The sequence below is a fragment of the Poecilia latipinna genome, unplaced genomic scaffold, assembly GCF_001443285.1.
Source record: "Poecilia latipinna isolate Pla-1442-1.1 unplaced genomic scaffold, P_latipinna-1.0 Scaffold2816, whole genome shotgun sequence".
NCBI lineage: Eukaryota > Metazoa > Chordata > Actinopteri > Cyprinodontiformes > Poeciliidae > Poecilia > Poecilia latipinna.
This window is the reverse complement of record NW_015115432.1, coordinates 89,275-108,020: the sequence shown is the minus strand read 5'-3', so window position 1 is coordinate 108,020 and position 18,746 is coordinate 89,275. Positions and strand designations below refer to the sequence as shown.

Below are 18,746 nucleotides of genomic sequence, written 5' to 3'. Positions count from 1 at the left end.
TTACTACTGTTATTGTTATTGGTGTGGTTGTTTCTAATATCTAAATGAAGTGCATAACTACGGATTTACTTGCTGTTTTCTTTGAGTTCTGCGCTGTCAGTTCCAGTTTTACTTTTGAAGGGTTTACAATCTACCTGGAGTGAAACCAGTTCAGTCTGCTGCACGCAAAACCTGACAGGAAATAAAGAGAAAAAATTAAAGTGGGAAACATCAGGGTTGGTTTTTGCAAAATGTTTCTGCAAATTTCCCAAAAAGAAGTTGATCACAGATTAAATACATTTTTGTTTTAGCAGTTTGACACTTGATGTCAAAGTGTTTTATGTTTTCCACATTATAATGTAACTTGTTTCTTTCTGTAGTTTTTTTTTAATTGTCTTTAAGCAATTAATTTAGCTTTAAGCACTTAAAATATATATTTCTATATATTTTTTGCTAGGCGGTAGCTTGATTTTGATAGCAAAACCTGATGGGATTGGTTGTAAAAGAAAAGAAACACACTATTCACTTTAGCTGTAAAGAAAAAAAAACATTTTGATCAGATTAAATTTGGATGGGTTAATTTTTTATACATATAATACGGAGCCCCCAAAGGGACATGAGGTAAAATGTTCTGTTGCGTTCCCTCACAATGAGCCTGCTAATATCTGCTGGTCTAAGACATATACAGTCATAAATGTCAATTTAAAATGTCAAGTATATACACATTTAAAGAGCCTCAGTGTTTGTTATTATTAGTTCTTTGGTGCAAAAAATTGTATTGTGAAGCTTATTGACTCATCAGGTTTGTTTTTTTTGGTGCAGTTGTTTCTGCATACAAATGTCACAAATGTTTGTTTAAAATTCACATTAATATAGTTTGATACTTATCTCCAACATGATCCTTTGTAATTGTTGTTGTTTTGTTTGTTTAATTAGCATATTTAAAATTTCTCCCAGTGTTAAATGTTAATTAGAATTTAAAGTTTACTGATTTTTGAGAAACTGTTCTTGCATTATTATCATTATATCACTTGAAAATTGCATGAAAACAACAATATTATTATTCTTTGCAATAACTTCTGTATAAATTTATCGTCCAGCGAAACTCGTTATAAATAAATAGTAAAACAAGATGGCCGCCGTCACTCTGAACACAAAGAGTTCATTGGTGGAAAAAATCCTGACTTTCTAAAAATGATATTTTCAAAACCATAAATGTGATTATTTAATAAGACAGATTTATGGCCCAGCCCTAGTTTGGGATCATAACGGTAATCGATGCACCGATCAGGACGATACCGAAGCCGATACTGATGCTGTTTGTGGTTCTGGTGTTCAGGTCCGACCTGGTGGAGAGCAGCAGGACCAGAGCGATGGACGAGTCCGTCAGTTCAGTGAAAACGGTCAAACCGTCCCAGTCCAGAGGAGCCAAGGCATTGTCCGCTCAGAAGCCAAACAAAGATGGCGTCAAGTCGGCGCTGCGCAGCAAGGAGAACCTCACCGCCGCCAAAGACGAGCGGAGCGGCGGCGGCGTGGCGAGCCGCACGGCGGCCGGCGCTTTCCCAGAAAACTCCCTGGAGAAGAAGAAAAGTCGTCCGTCCAGGCTGAGCGGCCGGACCGGTTCTGGGGAGAGAGGCAAAGGGAAGGGGGTCGAGTCCAAAATGGCCCAGCCAGCAGAGGGCGCTCCGGTTCCGCCCGTCACTCCTGAACGGGCGAAAGGCTCCGTGGGGGCCACAGCGAGAGAGAAATCCCACGGTGGGTCGCTCGGGTTACTTCACGACGTTTAGCTGGCAGCTTTTCCCCTCCAGAGGAATCTGGGTCTGATGTGTGTGTGTGTGTGTGTGTGAGATGTCACGCTGAGGGTTTATGTCTGATATGTGTGTGTGTGTGTGTGTGTGTGTGTGTGAGATGTCACGCTGGGGGTTTATGTCTGATGTGTGTGTGTGTGTGTGTGACGTCACACTGAGGGGTTATGTCTGGTGTGTGTGTTTCTGCAGCGGTGAAAGCTGCGTCTGCGCAGGCGGGGGACGAGGCGCGGCTGGCGGCGGAGGAGGCGGAGCAGCAGCTGGGTCTGCGGCAGGTGGAGGAGCGGCTCCACAGAGATCACATCCACCGGGTCGCCAAGGTAACGCGCTCAGATGATCCGACAGATTACTGATCCATCCTTAATCCGCAACGCAAAACTGAGAAACTAAGTGCACCCATATTGTCATTAAAACCTGATCCGGTTACTATAGAAACGGTTCTGGTCGGTTTGAAGCCGACGTCATGGAGACGTCAGCCATGAGCTCAGACAGTTAGGAAAACGCTGCTGCTTTCGTTTCCTCCCTGTTTTCCTCCTGCGTCGTATCGATCTGGTATCGATCTTTTTACTATATTCTGATCAGTTGAACCTTTACAGAGGGTGTACTTTCTATTTTTCTTTATGAGAAACAAACTTCTGTTGCTCAGAAATGCGCTCTAACGCTAACTAGCCTAGAAATGTGTTTCTAGATGAGTAGCTCAGACTGTTTTTAGACAACATATTGATGATTTCCTTGACGCTGAAGCGGTTTTGTTGCTAACGAAGCCTCCCTGCTCCCCAGCCGAGCCCTGAGTACCCAAACTACCAGTACTTATGCAAAGTTTGCTCTGTGCACATCGAGAACGTCCACGGCGCCTACAAGCACATCAAGGAGAAACGCCACAAGAAGAACATGACGGTTCGTTCCGCCGCTTTGCTTCATCCCAGATGTTAATATATTCACAACATTTTCTTTTGTTTTTCGTTTTTGAGGGGAACAATGTAAACATGCAGGAACTGAAGTAAAATCCAAAAATGGAGAATTAGTTTCTGGAAACACAGAAACAAAGTGACACGTTCGCTGAAAACTGGTTTTATTTTACTTTTTGTTTCATTTGGTACTTGTTGGGTCAAACTGAACATTATAGTTTATTAAAACTAACGGAAACAGAAATGGAGAAAACATTTTTATTAACTGAAATAAAAATGAATGAAGCTGCATAAAACTGTTTATAAAACTAAAACATACTAAAATTATTGATATCCTTCGTTTTCGTGTTAATTTAATCTAATCTTCAAACTGATGTGAAATTTATTTATTTATTGCATTTTTCTGCACACGAGCAGCTAACATCAGATTAATTTGCTCCATAAACCTCTAAATAATATTTAACTAATAATGGCCAGTAAAAACAATCAAACACACTTTAAAAACTAATTAGAACTAACTGAATTAAAGACAAAGTCACAGAGAAATTAAACTGAACTATAATGAAAAACCCAGAACCACTGGAACCCGTGTGGGTCTCTAATCCATAAAGATCGGCTGCATCACCATCAGCGCCTGGAGGAAGGTCCTGGTCGGTATTTAAATACATGTTCCTGCTCCAGGTTTAGTAGATAAATCGCTGCTGCACTTTAAAACTTTGTGCGCCATTAAAAATGGTATTAGATTGTTTGTTTTTTTAGCTGCATCTTTTAGCTTCAATGAAGAACCAGAACCAGAACCAAACATGGAGAAGCAGCTTTCAGCTTCTATGCTCCACAGATCTGGAACAAACTACCAGAAAACTGCAAAACAGCCGAAACCCTGAGCTCCTTTAAATCCAGACTAAAACCAGCTGCTTGGATCTGGACGTAGTAAATGAAACTAACACTGTGATGTGTAAAATGTCATATTTCAGGAGTTGATTTTAGTGCTTTATGATGTAAAAACTTTGAACTGCCTTGTTGCTGAAACGTGCGACACAAATAAAGTTTGATTTGATTTGAAGAATTGTAATTTCTGTAGTTAAGAAAGTAACTTGTAGGCTAAATAAGTGAAAACAGTTGATGATTGTTAACTTCGCCCGGCCTTCCTGTCTGGTTGGTTGGCATTGTGGCGGCGCCCCCTGCAGGAAAAGCAGGAGGAGACGGAGCTGCGGGCGCTGCCGGCGCCCTCTGCTGGCCAGCTGCGGGCGGTGGACGCCGCCGTCATGGAGATGGCCAGGCAGCAGGGGATCTCAGAGCAGGACTTCGAGGAGCGCGCGTCCGTCGTGGCGCGGATGGAGGAGGTCATAAAGACACACCTGTCAGGTCGGGCTCCTGGTGGTGACATCATCAGCTGGTTGTGACGTCATCAGCTGACGCTGCAGCTCAGACTGAGATCTGATGTTTCTCTGCAGCCTGTTCCCTCCGGCTCTACGGCTCCTGTCTCACACGGTTCGCCTTCAAGACGAGCGACATCAACGTCGACGTCACCTACCCCTCCACCGTCAGTCTGAGGCTAATTCTGCTCATGTTTTATTTATCTTCTGTTTATGTTTTTATTTATCTTCTGTTTATGTTTTTATTTATCTTCTGTTTATGTTTTTATTTATCTTTCCACCATAAATCTCATTGTTTACCTTCTCTCTTCAGATGACACAACCTGAGGTTCTGATTCAGGTTCTGGAAATCCTCAAAAACAGACGTAAGTTTTTCTTCCTCTACTTCATTTTATTGTTTGTTTGGTTTAAATTTAGATAAATAAAATATCAAAAAGGAACAGAGGCAGACTTTTTTTTATTTTAAGAATAAAGGCGTAATATCATCAGAATAAACTAAAGTGAAACTTCTCACTCAGCGTTTCCGCTCTTGCTGCTTCATTTCTCCTGATATTTGGACTTTATTTTTATATTTTTCCAACTTTGTCGTGTAACTTTATCCTCATATTTTGAGTTTAATCTGGTAATAATTTGAACTTTATTATTATTGAATATCATGATTTTATTCTTGTTTCTTAGTTTGTCCCAAATACTCCGTCGTCATAGTTATTAATGATTCCTGTTTGTTTTGAACATAATTCTGACGTTTTCTTGTTTCCTGTTAGCTGAATATTCAGAAGTCGAGTCGGATTTTCACGCCAAAGTTCCCGCCGTGTTCTGTCGGGATCGCAGCAGGTCAGAGAATCTGGATTTTTATGACCAGGAGCCTCCAGACCCACCGCTTCAGTTTCTCTGCTTTCTGTTTTTATTCAGCGGCCTGATCTGTAAAGTGAGCGCAGGAAATGATGTCGCTTGCCTCACCACCAATCACCTGGCTGCTCTGGCTAAACTGGAGCCCAGACTGGTTCCACTGGTCCTGGCCTTCCGCTACTGGGCGAGGGTAAGGATGGCGCCCCCTGCTGGTGTTTCTGAGGCAGAGGAGGCCAGAGATCTTCACCTGATGTAAGGTGGAGGTCAGGTGGTGCAGCTGTTAGCCTTTAGCTGCTAGCCTTTAGCTGCTAGCCTTTAGCTAGCACTCAGAGTTGTTTCCACTCTGAGAAAGAAGCTGAAGATGAAAACATTTACTTCGTTTCTGTTTTGTGTTAATTTCCTCCTTCCTTCCTACTTTCTTTCCTTCAGGGAGGAAAACGAACAGATTTGATTTTTTCCTTTGGTGAAAATATTTCAACCAAAACTCTGTTTAGTTTAGTGATTTATATTTAACAGAATAAAACACTAACACTGAATCCTCTTAAGGAATAAAAGCACATTCTGTTGTGCTTTAATTCAGTGGAATCAGTTTAAAGCCAGCCGATGACGGAACAGTTAAATGAAAATGTGTTTTTTTGTTTGTTTCTGTCCAGCTGTGTCACATCGACTGCCAGGCTGAAGGCGGCATCCCGTCGTATTCCTTCGCCCTCATGGTCATCTTCTTCCTGCAGCAGAGGAGCGATCCTGTCCTCCCCGTCTACCTGGGATCCTGGGTGGGAGAATCACAAAAATACTGGATTTTATGCAACTTTACAGACAGAAAAAGGAATAATTTTTAAAGAATAATTTTCTCTAACAGATTAATTCAGCAAACCTGCAGAGTAAGTGTGGATTTTTCTGAGAAGCCTCTCTAACCTCTGATTCGTCTGTTCCAGATCGACGGCTTCGACGTGAAGCGAGTGGACGAGTATCATCTGACTGGAATAGTTCTGGACATGTTCGTGAAGTGGGAGCACCGACCTCCGACCTCCACGGAGGGACGAGGGGAGAACCGGAACGAATCCAAAGCAGAAGGAGGATCGAAACCGGAGCAGAAGAAGTCTGATGACGCTCGCCACACAGAGGGCCTGGTGAGTTTTCACTGCTGATAACATCTGTTACATCTTCAGCTGCTGTGGTTCTCTGACTCAAACCAACCTGTTCCCCTCCTGGCCTGTGGGGGCGCTGCACCAAGAACCACTGAAGGAAACAACACAAAAACCTCTGAAGACACTGAGAGCAACTTCCTTCTTCAGAAAATGTAAACAACGATGGAATAGTGTCAGATTTTAGCGATTATTTGTATTTGCCAAAGGATCACGGGTCATTTCTCCTGCTATCGCTAAGCTAGCATTCTTGTTTTGGTTGTATTTACCCAGAATGCCCTGCACTGTAGTCCACTTCCTGCTTTTGGAGCCGTCTCCAGTCCGCTTGGTGTTCACATACGCATTCAAACCGCACCAGTGTTCACTTCTGCCGAACCCAGACGGAGGTTTGCAGGCAGACCAGAGTTAGCTTCTCACGTCGATTAGCATTCACGCCTACACCAACGAACCGGACTCTCTAGACAAACGGACTGGAGTCTGATAAAACCGGCCTAACTAGTAACACGCTCCAAAGTCCATTTGATGCCGTTGTGGTAAGATTAAGGGGTTTAATTCATTTATTTCCCAGCCCTACCGCAGGGCATTCTGGGTAAAATCAACCAAAACAAACATGCTAGCCTAGCGTTAGAAAAATGAGTCGAAGTCTTTTACAGAAAAGAAATCCTCCAACCAATTTCATGAAGAAGGAAGTTGCTCTCAGTGTCTTCAGAAGTTTTTGTGCCATTTCCTTCAGTGGTTCTTGGTGCAGCGCCCCCACAGGCCAGGAGGGGAACAGGTCGCTCACAGGGTTTGGTTGGTTTGAAGTGGAAAATGTAAAAGATGTTTGGTCTCCAGTCGGACCGGTTCTTCTGACTGCGAGGTGTGAGCTCTCCCTCAGTCTGACTCTGGCTGCTTCCTCTCAGAGCCGCCTGATGCTGGCCGAAGGGAAAGGCGCGTCGCTGGGCCAGCTGTGGCTGGAGCTTCTCCGTTTCTACACGCTTGAGTTTCCTCTGGAGGAGAAGATCATCAGCATCCGCCTGAAGGAGCTGCTCTCCCGGGACGCCAAGAACTGGCCCCGCCGCCGGCTCGCCATCGAAGGTGAGAACGACCCAAGTCACAGAAGCGGCCGGGAAGAACCGCAGAAACTCACGTCTTGTTTTCTGGTTCCAGATCCGTTTGCCTTGAAGAGAAACGTTGCGCGGAGCCTGAACAGCCAAATGGTGTTCGAGTACATCCAGGAGCGTTTCCGCAGCGCCTACAAATACTTCGCCTGTCCTCAGAGGAGAGGCGCCAAGAAGACGGGAGACGGATGGAGACCGGAGGGACAGGAGGACAACGAGAAACCTGAGGGAAGTCAGAGAGAGGACGACAGCGGGGACGAAGAGGACGGCTCAGACCTGGAGAAGAGCCTGGATGATTTGGTTCTGAACGATGGCAGCAAACCGTCGTCGTCGCCCAAAGGGCTGCCGGACAGCGAGGAAGAGGAGGAGGAGGAGGGGCCTGCTGACCTGCACTACGTGTTCGATAAGATGATTTTCACTGGCGGGAAGGTAAATCACACATCGAAGAGCTGGACAAGATGGCTGAAAATCACCACATCAGATTTTTAAGATGATTTTCAGTCCCAGTTAGAAAACGTTCTGCTGTCAACATGACGACATTATCGCAATAATTTCTGGGACAAATTATCATCCAGCAAAGTTAATTATTACCAAACAACAATAAAGTCATAAAATTACCAGAATAAAGTCATTGAAAAAATAAAAAATAAAAATATTGATAAAAAAATAAAAAATATTGAGCATCTTGTGAAGTTATATGTCAGTATAAGTTTTACAGCTAATATTTAAATCTTTTAACACATAAGCATCAAATTATTATTATTATTATTATTATTATTATTATTATTATTGTTATTAGTAGCAGGACTTTGAAACAATCATGTAAACAACTGTTGTGAAGAATTAGCAAACTGAGCTAAACTTTTTAACTCATTCAAACTTTTTCTAATAATTTTTGACGATTTTTCTGGTAAAATGTTTTAGTTTTAAATATTATGACTACGTTCTCGTAAGTAAACAAAACTTCTCGTATCTTGATACTCCGTTGTACAACTAGCAGAAGGGATGATTTAAGTAAAAGCCACTTTTTAAAAATAATTTCTGTAATTTGTAATTTCTTTTTGATAAAAGAAAGCCAAAAATACATTTAATAAAATCAGATTTTATCACGGTACCTGAATTTTGTCCGGTTTTTTGCAGCCTCCGACCGTCGTCTGCAGCATCTGCAAGCGGGACGGCCACCTGAAGGACGAATGTCCCGAAGACTTCAAGAAGATCGAGCTGAAGCCGCTGCCTCCCATGAACGAGCGCTTCAGGAACATTCTGGACGGACTCTGCAGATTCTGCTTCTGTACGTACAGCTAACGCTGATGCTAACGCTAACAGCAGCGAAGCTAACATGATCCTGGCTGAATCGTTGCAGATAAACTGTCGCCGTCGCACATCGAGCAGCAGAACCGGGAGCAGATCCTGGCTGGACTGGAGCGGTTCATCAGGAAGGAGTACAACGGTGAGGAAACGGCCAAACCCACAGCTGCTGCTGGAGATTTAAAAAGTTAATAAGATCGATTAAAAAATGAAACAAATTTTAGCTAAATTAATAAAGTAAGTAAATGAAATAGAAATAAAATGCGTCCTTTTAGATCATTGACAACCACTTACACTGAAAAAACACAGAATCAAAGTGATTTTGGTCGAGTTTCTAATGTAAATATCTCAGTACATTTTAAATAACTAATGACTTTTCATTAAGATATGAAAGTTTGTTTTAAGGCATTTATTCCTTAATGTTGGTGATAAAGTTCTGGTTCTACTGAAAGATTATTTCACTGACATGAATTAAGAATAAAATTTTAATTTATTGACTCCTTCAGTCCCAAACTGACAGGATTATTATTATAGGAAATGTTATTTTACTATTAAAACTCTGAGTTTTTCCTCAAACTTGAACTTTTTCTTCCAGTTAACTTGTTTTTTGTCGTCTTTAGACGTAAATAAAACTATTTGTCTGATGCTTTCTGACGTCTTTCTGCTGCAGATAAAGCCCAGCTCTGCTTATTCGGCTCTTCCAAGAACGGGTTTGGTTTCCGTGACAGCGACCTCGACATCTGCATGACCCTGGAGGGTCACGAGACGGCGGAGGTGGGCGGGTTCAGAGCAGACGTCTGACGAAATGAGCCGACTGCGTGCCGTAACCCGGTTTTATCTTTCATTTCTGAACAGAAGCTGAACTGTAAGGAAATCATCGAAGGCCTCGCCAAGGTGCTGAAGAAGCATGCAGGTGAGTTCAGCTGATTGGTTGGTTGGCTTTTATTACGTTTTCCACTGATGTTGCCCCATATTTCCCTTGCTGCTCAGGTCTGAGGAACATCCTGCCCATCACCACAGCCAAAGTGCCTATCGTGAAGTTTGAACACAGACAGAGCGGTTTGGAGGGAGACATCAGCCTCTACAACACGCTGGTCAGTGGCGGACGACGTTTCCCAGCGTCCTTTGCAGGAACTTCCTTCCTTCCTCTCCAAACGTCTCCGTTCTGAACTCATTTGGACAAATTGTTTGTTTAGGCTCAACACAACACCAGGATGCTGGCGACGTACGCAGCGCTGGATCCCCGGGTTCAGTTCCTGGGATACACCATCAAGGTGTTCGCAAAGGTTTGTTAAGAAACGTTTAACCGTTTAAATCAAGTCAGAAACAACGATAACAGTTTATCTACTGAGCGTAAGATGACAGGGAAGAGTTTAGGAACTAAATAATGTCACATTTAATGCAACTTTGCTTTAATAGTTTCATTATTTAGTGAATATTTTTGCATTATTGGTAAATAATTATATTTTTAATGTAACGTTGCATCAAAAAAAAGTGAGTAAGAAACAATTTAAATCAGTTCAGGTGTTTATTGTGCATCAGATCAGCTGATACTGGACCTCAGGCGTCTGAATCGTAGATTTCTTTAGAAGTGGATCGGTGCGTCCTTATTGCCTGCAGACAGCTGCTCTTTCCCAGACGTTCCTCCGGTTTTTCTGCTAAACTTTAGTTATTGGACTCTGACCGTCTGTGTCTCCTCAGCGCTGCGACATCGGCGACGCCTCCAGAGGAAGCCTCTCATCTTACGCCTACATCCTGATGGTGCTCTACTTCCTGCAGCAGAGGCAGCCGCCAGTCATCCCCGTCCTGCAGGAGGTAAAGCCCTATGATCAGAGACCTTTGGTCTGAAATGTGAGCTAACCTTTGACCTTCCCTGCTCCAGATCTTCGACGGTCAGACGGTTCCCCAGCGGATGGTGGACGGCTGGAACGCTTTCTTCTGTGACGACCTGGACAAACTGGTGAGGATTCTCTGACATCCGGTCTGATGTAGGGCTGGACAATAAATCAGCAACAATATGTGTCATTCAGACACCTGATCAATATCTACAGACATCTGATAGAATATTCAGTAAGCTTCGATCCAGAACCGCACTGCATTCTGGGGGATGTAGGCAGAGGAAAGACTTTAGCTGGTCCACCTCTCACAGCGAGCGAAGCCGGGTTGGAGTCAGCTAACTCACTCACTCTTTGGATGCCTAGCAACGGCCTGCTGGGTAAAAAGCAGTTTGAAGTTCCCCTCCAGCTCTGGTTGCCTAGCAACGGCCTGCTGGGTAAAAAGCAGTTTGAAGTTCCCCTCCAGCTCCGGTTGCCTAGCAACGGCCTGCTGGGTAACTTGCGCAGCAGCAGTTTCAAGTTTCCTCACCGTCGCTTGTAACTGCTTAAAAATAAAAAAACTGCATAAAGTGAAAACTGGACAAAAGAGGAAAGACATGACACCAGTTTGGCTGCATTTCAGATATTTAAAACAAATAAACTCATCAATAATTATCTATTGGCTGGTGTGAAACGTTTACCTGGTGGCAGGTTTCTCAGCCTTGTTCTTGTTGCGCAGCGTCAGCGGCTGGCCGACCGGCAGCCCAACACCGAGTCGGTGGGGGAGCTGTGGCTCGGCCTGCTGCGCTTCTACACCGAAGAGTTCGACTTCAAGGAGCACGTCATCAGCATCCGGCAGCACAAACGCCTCACCACGTTTGAAAAACAGTGGACCAGCAAATGCATCGCCATCGAAGGTGATCGGGCGGCTTTGCATTCACCTGCTGCTAAACTCCGCCAGCGGTTTGTTTACCTTCCCATGTTTTCTGTTCCCAGATCCATTTGACTTGAATCATAATCTCGGTGCTGGAGTGTCGCGTAAAAGTAAGTCTGAAAAACAAAACTCACATTTATTAAATCTGCACTTCATCGGTGCAGATTTAATAAAGTCTCAGTATATCATCTGAGAGTTAAAATAAAACTAGATCTGAACCAGCAGATACAGTTTGATGAGTAAAAACTAAAGATTTATCTCACCGAATGAAGCAAATGTGTTAAATAAATCCAGTTCAGAGGAGCAACTTATTTTTCTTTTCACAGATTATCTCTTGTATCACGAAATGGGGCAAATATTTAAAAACATACTTTTATAAGAGTTATACTTTGCAGCTTTAATGTTTCCAGTCTGTTCTCACAGATTTTTAGCAACACATTTTTCTTTTTTTGACTGAATATTTGGTTCATATCTGACTAGTTTTTATGTATTATCTGTTTATATTTTCTGTTATATCATCTTTATTACAATGGAGGCAAGAGCCAAGTTTATCACCATGTACAAGACGATGCTGGAAAAGCTTTAAAGAGAAACTTCATGATGAAAAAAGTTATTTCAGTTTGATTCAGCATAGAATTGAATCATAAAGTTCAGTGTTTTATTCAGCGTTTCTGCATTTGGAGTTTGGTTTGATTTGTAAAAACAGATTTTATTTGTGCCTGTAGAATGGCAGTGGGCCGGGGACTGAGCCCTGAGGAACCCCACATCCATTTCCAAACAGTTCGATTTGCACTATTCAGATTTATCAGATGTTTTTTTATTAACATCAGTTCTGCACAGATTTATTACAGGAAATGTTTAGCATCTTCAGATTTTAAGCTGGATGGATTTTTTTCCACCCCTCAGTGACGAACTTCATCATGAAGGCGTTCATCAACGGGCGGAAGCTGTTTGGAACGCCGTTCATTCCCATCCCCGGCACCGAAGTGGTACGTTCCTCCACGCTTTCCCTCTCAGGCTTCCTGATGAGCCGGGGGTTAAATCTGCGCCGCCTTCCTCTGCAGGAATACTTCTTCGACTCGAAGGTGCTGACCGACGGCGAGCTGGCGCCCAACGACCGCTGCTGCCGGATCTGCGGGAAGATCGGACATTACATGAAGGACTGCCCGAAGAGACGCAGGTCGTCCTCTGACAGTTTGTCCTTTATGCTAAAGGCAGAAGGAGGAAGAACTTCATGCTTTAGCTGGTGTCCAAAGTGTGGTCCGGGGGCCATTTGTGGCCCTTGGTCTGATTTTTCTGCGGTCCGACTGCAATTCAAGAATGACGCAAATCTGATCCGTTCAGTGTTGGTGCTTGATGCAGATGCACTGCAAAAGCACAAAGTTTTACCAAGGATTCTTGGTCAGTTTCTAGTGCAAACATCTTATTACGATGGAAGTAATACAAAATTAATTTACAAGTAACATTTTAGGAGCTTGTTTTAAGTCAATAGTTCCTTTAATATTGATTTTAAAAAGTACCAGTTCCACTGGAAAATTATTTCACTTATAACTTGGGAAAAATATTATAAGTGAAATAATCTGAAGATGGATTTGGTATTTTTTCATCAAGATTAAAACAAACTTCTGTTTCTACCTGAAAAGTTACGTGCAAGTTAATTTTGTGCGATTGATTATTAGGACCAATTCTGGGTAGAAAATAAAACAAAGAAGAAATTTCTGCCAAAAAAATCTCAGAAAATTTTCTTGGAAATTTGTTAGATTGAAAAGTTGAAACTCAGGAAAATTTACAAAAGTCAAAAATGTTAAATTTTACAATTAAAAAAACTTTTTTTTTTCTCAAATTCCTGACATTTCAAACTCAGACGTTTTCTTTGTCTGCTTGTTTTTCTTTCTCTTTTTGACTTTAATGCACCAAAATCAGCTTTTTCTAATTTATTAAACTGCTTTTAAAGCAAACGCTTTGAAAGAAAGTGACCCAAACCCTGTTCTTATTCCGAGAATAAATTAGTTCAATGAACCAAAAGCAAAGTGAGAATTAAAAGTCTTTCTCGCAGTAAAACAGTCATTTGCCCCCATGATGAAAAGCTTTGGACCTTCACACGCTGCAGGTTTTTATTTGTTTTCTTGTTTTTTCCTTCAGGGTGAAGAAGAAGGAAAACGAGAAGGACGAGGACTCCAAGGAGGACGAGCGGGAGCCGAAGGACAGACGCTGCTTCCAGTGCGGGGACATGGGACACGTACGGCGGGACTGTCCCGAGAACCGCCACCTCAAACAGAGGAACGCCGCCGCCCCCAGTAAGCAGAGGGCCGTGCGTCAGTAAAAACACTCCCCAGGTCCAGCAGTTCCTTTCTGCTGCTTTGTTTAGGAGCTGTTTGTGAAAGCCAAAGGTCAAAAGGTCAACCAGGCCAATTTGGTGTCAACCAACTCACTTTAAAGATATTAATGAAAAATGGCTTCCAAATTCTTCCATCCTGGGTAAAAACAACCAAACTCACTGGTGGAAGAAGTAACTGATGGTTTTTAGCCAAAGACAAAAGCTAAAATCTGATGCCTCCATTTTAGTTTACATTTTCTGAAGAAGGAAGCTGCGCTCAGCGTCTTCAAGGGTTTTGGTGTCGTTTCCTTCAGTGGTTCTTGGTGCAGCGCCCCCACAGGCCAGGAGGGGAACAGGTTTTTGAGTGTGTTTGGTTGGTTTGACACAAGAGAACCACAGCAGCTGGAAACGTAACAAATGTTACAACTTTGGTCCAAAATCGAACTGAGTTTACCAAATTATCAGGTGGAAAAGCAATCTGTGACATAAGCAGAACATCTGGAAAAGTTCCTAACTGTTAGGTAAGGTGTGGTATCTGTGATGCTGTGGGCCTCTTTCTGTCCTCTGTGGTTTGATGAACTCTTCAGTGATTTTATCCTGCTGTGTCTGAAACCAACACTGACAGCTGTAATGGACCTGCAGGGTTTCTGCTTTTCGCTGCAGCTCCTCTGATGGTGCGCAGCGTGGCGAACTCCCAGTCCATCCCGATCCCTCCGGCGGCGGCCGACTCTCCAGGAAGAACCAGACAACCTTCTGAATGTGTGAGTTCAAACTGTTCGGTCCGTTTGCTTCACATCCTGAAAAATGCTTCAGCTTGAATTTGTTTTTCAAGGTTTGCAATAAAATGTAATCTAACGTTTAATTAAAAACCTAAATTTAGAAAATTAGACTGTTGATACTCAGAAAATTGTAACTTTTCTTAGCAAAATATTTGACTTTTCAAACTTAGAAATGCCTGTGTTTTTTTCCAAAATGTTTTTCTTGAGTTATATTGTCAGAAATCGGCACCGTTTTCCTTCCTGTCTCCACCGGCCCTATCGCTCCGTCACCTTGGTGTTTATGGTTGTTTTATCATTTGTGTATCACGGCTCTCTGTTTCGGTTCTTTCAGTCGGACAGTCGTCAGACTCCGCCCTACTCCCCGCAGCCCGCCGCCGTCCCCCACGGCTCCCCGCTGTCCTCCGGCTCCCCCCAGACGTCCCACAGTAAACCCGGCTGCGTCGGCCCCCCCCAGGTCCCGCTGTCCCTCTTCAGCTTCCCCTCCTCCCACCCGGGCCAGTTCCACCCCGCCGCGCTCGGCGCCCTGGGGCTGCTGCCCTCCCACCAGTCCCACATCGCCTCCTCCTCCTGGCCCATCCACGGCCCCGTCCTCGCCTCGTCCTCCGCCGGCGGCCCGTCGCCGCCCGGCCTGACCTTTGCCCTGCGCTCCGTGTCGGCGAACGGCAGCCCCACGGGAACGGGCGGCGGCGGCTCCGTGAACCTGAACGACCCGAGCATCATCTTCGCCCAGCCGGCAGCGGGGCGGCAGATGGGCATGGCGGCGGCGGGTCGGGACGGGCAGTGGCACAACCACATGGCGCAGCCGGGGTCCCTGATGGGAAACGGCACGGTGGTGAAGTCAGGTACTTCCTGTTTGATGACTCAGCAGCAGCTTCATGCTAATCTAACATCCATTATGCTAACGGTGCGTTCACACCAGCAAAGTTTAATCTTTGTTTTACAGCTTCTGTAACATTTTTCCCATAAGTGAAATAATTTGCCAGTGGAACTAGAACTTTTTCATCAATATTAAGGAATTATTTACTTAAAACAAGTTCCTACATCTTGCTAAAAAATGTATGCAAGTTAGTTTTGTCTTATTTAAACGGTACTAAGATATTTGCACCAGAAACTAGACAAAAATACTGGGTAAGATTTTGATTTTTTGCAGTGTAGTAAGTAAAACAAGCATCAAAGAAACATAAAGTTGTTCATTCCTGAATTATCCAGATGTTCACTTCAGAAGATTACAGGAATGTCTGAGAAATAAAAAACTTTGTTTTAATATTTTTTGTCACAGAACCGGGCCACCAGGTCCAGTTTGAAGGTGTGAGCCAGGGCTCTCGGCTGTGGGAGCACAACAAACCGCCCCAGTTCAGCCTGTCTCCCTCCTGGCCCTACCGGATGCCGCAGAACTTCATCCAGCAGGGCAACGGCGACTTCCAGCCCGGAAAAACCTTCATGGCTCCAGGTCGGACCGCAGGATCTGGCTCAGTGGTCTGCAGGGGAAATGAGCTGTTTTACTGATTCTGTTCTCCTGTTTTAAAGGTTCTGTGGTGCATCCCAATCCGAACTTCCCACTGGTTCCTCATGTTCGGCATCCAGTCAACATGAATTACATCCAGCAGAAGAAATGATTTAGAGTTCTTGGTCAGTAATAGAGCAAAATCATGTACTCTTTGCATCAACTGATCTCATGGACAATTTTAAGAAGAAGAAGAAAATGAATTTTATCATTTTTGTACAGTTTTTATGTTTTACTTTTTGGGTCTCATTACATTGATTTGTGATACAAATGTTAAATATTTTAATGCCCCCGTTTTTGAGGGGGTCTGAAAAAAAAGTGTTTTTATTTTATGTGTAAAGGAGGACAAATTGTAAACCTTTATTTTTATTAGCTGTATTCATACTTTGCTTGCTGAAAGATGAAGGCTTTGAATAGATGTTTGTTTTTAAAACAACCTAACGTGTCAGTATGTAGTGCCAAAAGCAAGAAAAAAGGGGAAAAAAAGGAAAATACAAAGAAAAAATAAAGAAAAAAGCAAACAACTCTGGTGTTGCTCTTTATTACTTACAAGAGGACAAGAAAAGCTGAAAGAGTTTTAGAAATGCAGTGTAGTAATAATTAGAAATGGTGTTTATTTCAGGATATGGAAAATGCTAAGTGGATGCTAACTTTTAGCAAAAAAAAACTTTTGCTAGCGTTTAGCACACATAGTTCCCCCTAAATTAATATTTCCATACAGGAACGAAATGTAACGATGACGGTAGAGAATAAAATGAAAACATAAATTCATTAGCTGAGGTTATAGAACATGTAGTAGTTGTAGTCTTTTAAAGGTTCACATTTGAATGGAGACTAGCTAACCCGTTAGCACTAATAAATAATGAATGCTAGTTAAGCATTGTTGGTTTGCGTTGCTCAACACTAGTTTGGATAGTTGGTAAATCGATACCAGGAGTTTCCAAACTGCAGTTGAGGGACAATATGTGGCCTTCAAAATTATTTTTCTCCCTCGAATCCAATTCAAGCCTTTTTGAAGAACAAAGCACTCATCATGTTGCTGCTGAGAACAGCCAGTGATAATTGGCTCAACAATGTCAAAATATTACGTCCTTTTCCAAAATTGAAGATCCTTTTTATATTTCACATGCAATGTGAATTAAAATCCATTTTCTACAGTGAAACCTGAAACATGTCAGGTTTCACCTGAAATGGATCCGTAATAATAATGACATTAAAAAATACAGAACACTTAGTTATACTGAGAAACTTCAGCTCTGGGAATATTAGTTCATAAAAATTAAAGTTTCTATTTCTAAATGGTGAGAAACTTTTGAGAGGAAAACATTGAAAGACCGGGTGAATGATCTCAGAGTGGATTGAAATCAGCCGGATGGAGGATGAGAGGACGCTTCGTCCTGCGGTGACCTCCGGTAGATGAGCTGCCAGTCAGACGTCAGCTCTGACAGCACAGGACCAGATTTCTGCCTCAGGACGACTTTCTGTGGAAAAACAGGTTAAGGTTAACATCCACCATGTCCAGCTAACTGCTCAGGTATAAATCTGTATCACACAATGCAGCATAGATACAGGGTGGCATTGGAAAAGTTACAGTAAAAGATTAACAACATTAGTGTCGTTTATTTAGCCTGTAATTTCAGTCAATTATAAATGTCACAGTTTCAAACTAAATATTTAATTAGAGTTAAAAGTTTAGCTCCAAACTACTTTAGCAAACTAAATAGTTTAAAAATTAAATATTTAGCTACAAATTAATAATTAGTTTCGTGCAAAAAATTAGTTATTTAGCTTGCTTACTAAATTTTAGTAATATTTAGTTTTCAAATTTAATATTTAGCTTCAAACTAAATAATTAGAAAATGAAGTATTTACCTCTAATCTCAGTATTTAGTAACTAAGCTAAATATTTAATTTACAAATTAAATATTTTGATACAAATTAAATATTTATCTAGGAAACTAAATATTTAGCTGGTAGAGGGCAAGTTAAATTTCTAGCTTAAAACTAAATATATATAATTTGCAAGATCAATATTTAGATAAAATTTAAATAGCAAACTAACCAAAACACTTTATTAGTTTCCGAGTTTAAGACAAAACATTGCTGCACCTTTTTTAAAAGTTTTCTTCTGCTCTTAAATGTGTTTACAAAAAATGTTTACTACATTTCAAGTGTGGCCTCAGTAAATACTTTAGTTCTCTGTTTTTATGCGTTTATGTTCAGTAAGCATTTTGGTGACAATTATCAGGTTTAAACGGATTAAAAATGTATTTTAGGTTTTAGAGCAGGGGTCACCAAACTTTTTCCTGTGAGGGCCACATAACTTTTCCCTTCTCTGGTGGGGGGCCGGAGTCAGTTTGCAACAGAAAAACTGTGACAATTGCAGGAGTGCCTAAATGTAAAAATGTATTGTTTTCTAGAAAGCACAATCAAATAACCCTTTCTCGGTTCTTCACAGAAAAAATCCAGAAAATAACACTATTTATGAATTAAATACCAGTATATGAAAAAAAATCTAAATGTTCTCAGGTATTGTTCAGGGGGCCGGACCAAATGTAGAGGCGGGCCGGATCCGGCCCGCGGGCCGTAGTTTGGGGACCACTGTTTTAGAGTCCTAAATGAATATCCTGTAGTACCACTGTCCTCCACCAGAGGGAGCCCAAGCAGTGAATGGAAAATGAAATCAGACTTCCGTCCATCTTCATCTTAATATCCAACATTCTCAAAGGGAAATTGGTCACTTTTTAAATATTTTCTGCATTATTTTACATCACAGTTGACTCAATCAATCATAGTAAAACTATGAAACAAAATGTGATATTTGTGTAATGAAGTTTAAGAAGAATATCTGATGCCATTTGTAACAGGATTAACATGGGTTTAAAATCACTGGTTCACAGAAAACCTTAAACCTCCACGAATTTACCT

General features: G+C 42.2%; 1 protein-coding gene and 1 long non-coding RNA gene across 5 annotated transcripts in view; one reads left to right on the top strand and one right to left on the bottom strand.

The window, feature by feature from the left end:
* LOC106939266 (uncharacterized) overlaps nt 1-10,217 on the bottom strand; it is a 21,648-nt gene extending 11,431 nt beyond the window's left edge. Inside the window, exon 1 of the long non-coding RNA XR_001422798.1 lies at nt 10,135-10,217. This is a non-coding gene — a long non-coding RNA (uncharacterized LOC106939266). The remainder of the gene's footprint in view (nt 1-10,134) is intronic.
* tut4 (terminal uridylyl transferase 4) overlaps nt 1-16,111 on the top strand; it is a 26,381-nt gene extending 10,270 nt beyond the window's left edge. For 2 of the 4 annotated variants that reach the window (XM_015021617.1, XM_015021618.1), the window contains exons 2-30: nt 1,319-1,734; nt 1,977-2,104; nt 2,565-2,681; nt 3,880-4,057; nt 4,147-4,235; nt 4,382-4,433; nt 4,833-4,902; nt 4,981-5,107; nt 5,571-5,690; nt 5,853-6,047; nt 6,965-7,139; nt 7,212-7,591; nt 8,303-8,453; nt 8,526-8,612; nt 9,141-9,244; nt 9,326-9,383; nt 9,461-9,564; nt 9,667-9,756; nt 10,172-10,285; nt 10,353-10,430; nt 11,024-11,201; nt 11,281-11,328; nt 12,125-12,207; nt 12,283-12,398; nt 13,361-13,515; nt 14,199-14,296; nt 14,637-15,156; nt 15,594-15,764; nt 15,842-16,111. In XM_015021617.1, coding sequence (XP_014877103.1) covers nt 1,353-1,734; nt 1,977-2,104; nt 2,565-2,681; nt 3,880-4,057; nt 4,147-4,235; nt 4,382-4,433; nt 4,833-4,902; nt 4,981-5,107; nt 5,571-5,690; nt 5,853-6,047; nt 6,965-7,139; nt 7,212-7,591; nt 8,303-8,453; nt 8,526-8,612; nt 9,141-9,244; nt 9,326-9,383; nt 9,461-9,564; nt 9,667-9,756; nt 10,172-10,285; nt 10,353-10,430; nt 11,024-11,201; nt 11,281-11,328; nt 12,125-12,207; nt 12,283-12,398; nt 13,361-13,515; nt 14,199-14,296; nt 14,637-15,156; nt 15,594-15,764; nt 15,842-15,930 — 4,257 coding nt within the window. In that variant the 5' untranslated portion in view covers nt 1,319-1,352 and the 3' untranslated portion in view covers nt 15,931-16,111. The remainder of the gene's footprint in view (nt 1-1,318; nt 1,735-1,976; nt 2,105-2,564; nt 2,682-3,879; nt 4,058-4,146; nt 4,236-4,381; nt 4,434-4,832; nt 4,903-4,980; nt 5,108-5,570; nt 5,691-5,852; nt 6,048-6,964; nt 7,140-7,211; nt 7,592-8,302; nt 8,454-8,525; nt 8,613-9,140; nt 9,245-9,325; nt 9,384-9,460; nt 9,565-9,666; nt 9,757-10,171; nt 10,286-10,352; nt 10,431-11,023; nt 11,202-11,280; nt 11,329-12,124; nt 12,208-12,282; nt 12,399-13,360; nt 13,516-14,198; nt 14,297-14,636; nt 15,157-15,593; nt 15,765-15,841) is intronic. The other 2 variants (XM_015021621.1, XM_015021620.1) reach the window with 2 other exon arrangements.
* Nucleotides 16,112-18,746: the final 2,635 nt, after the last annotated feature.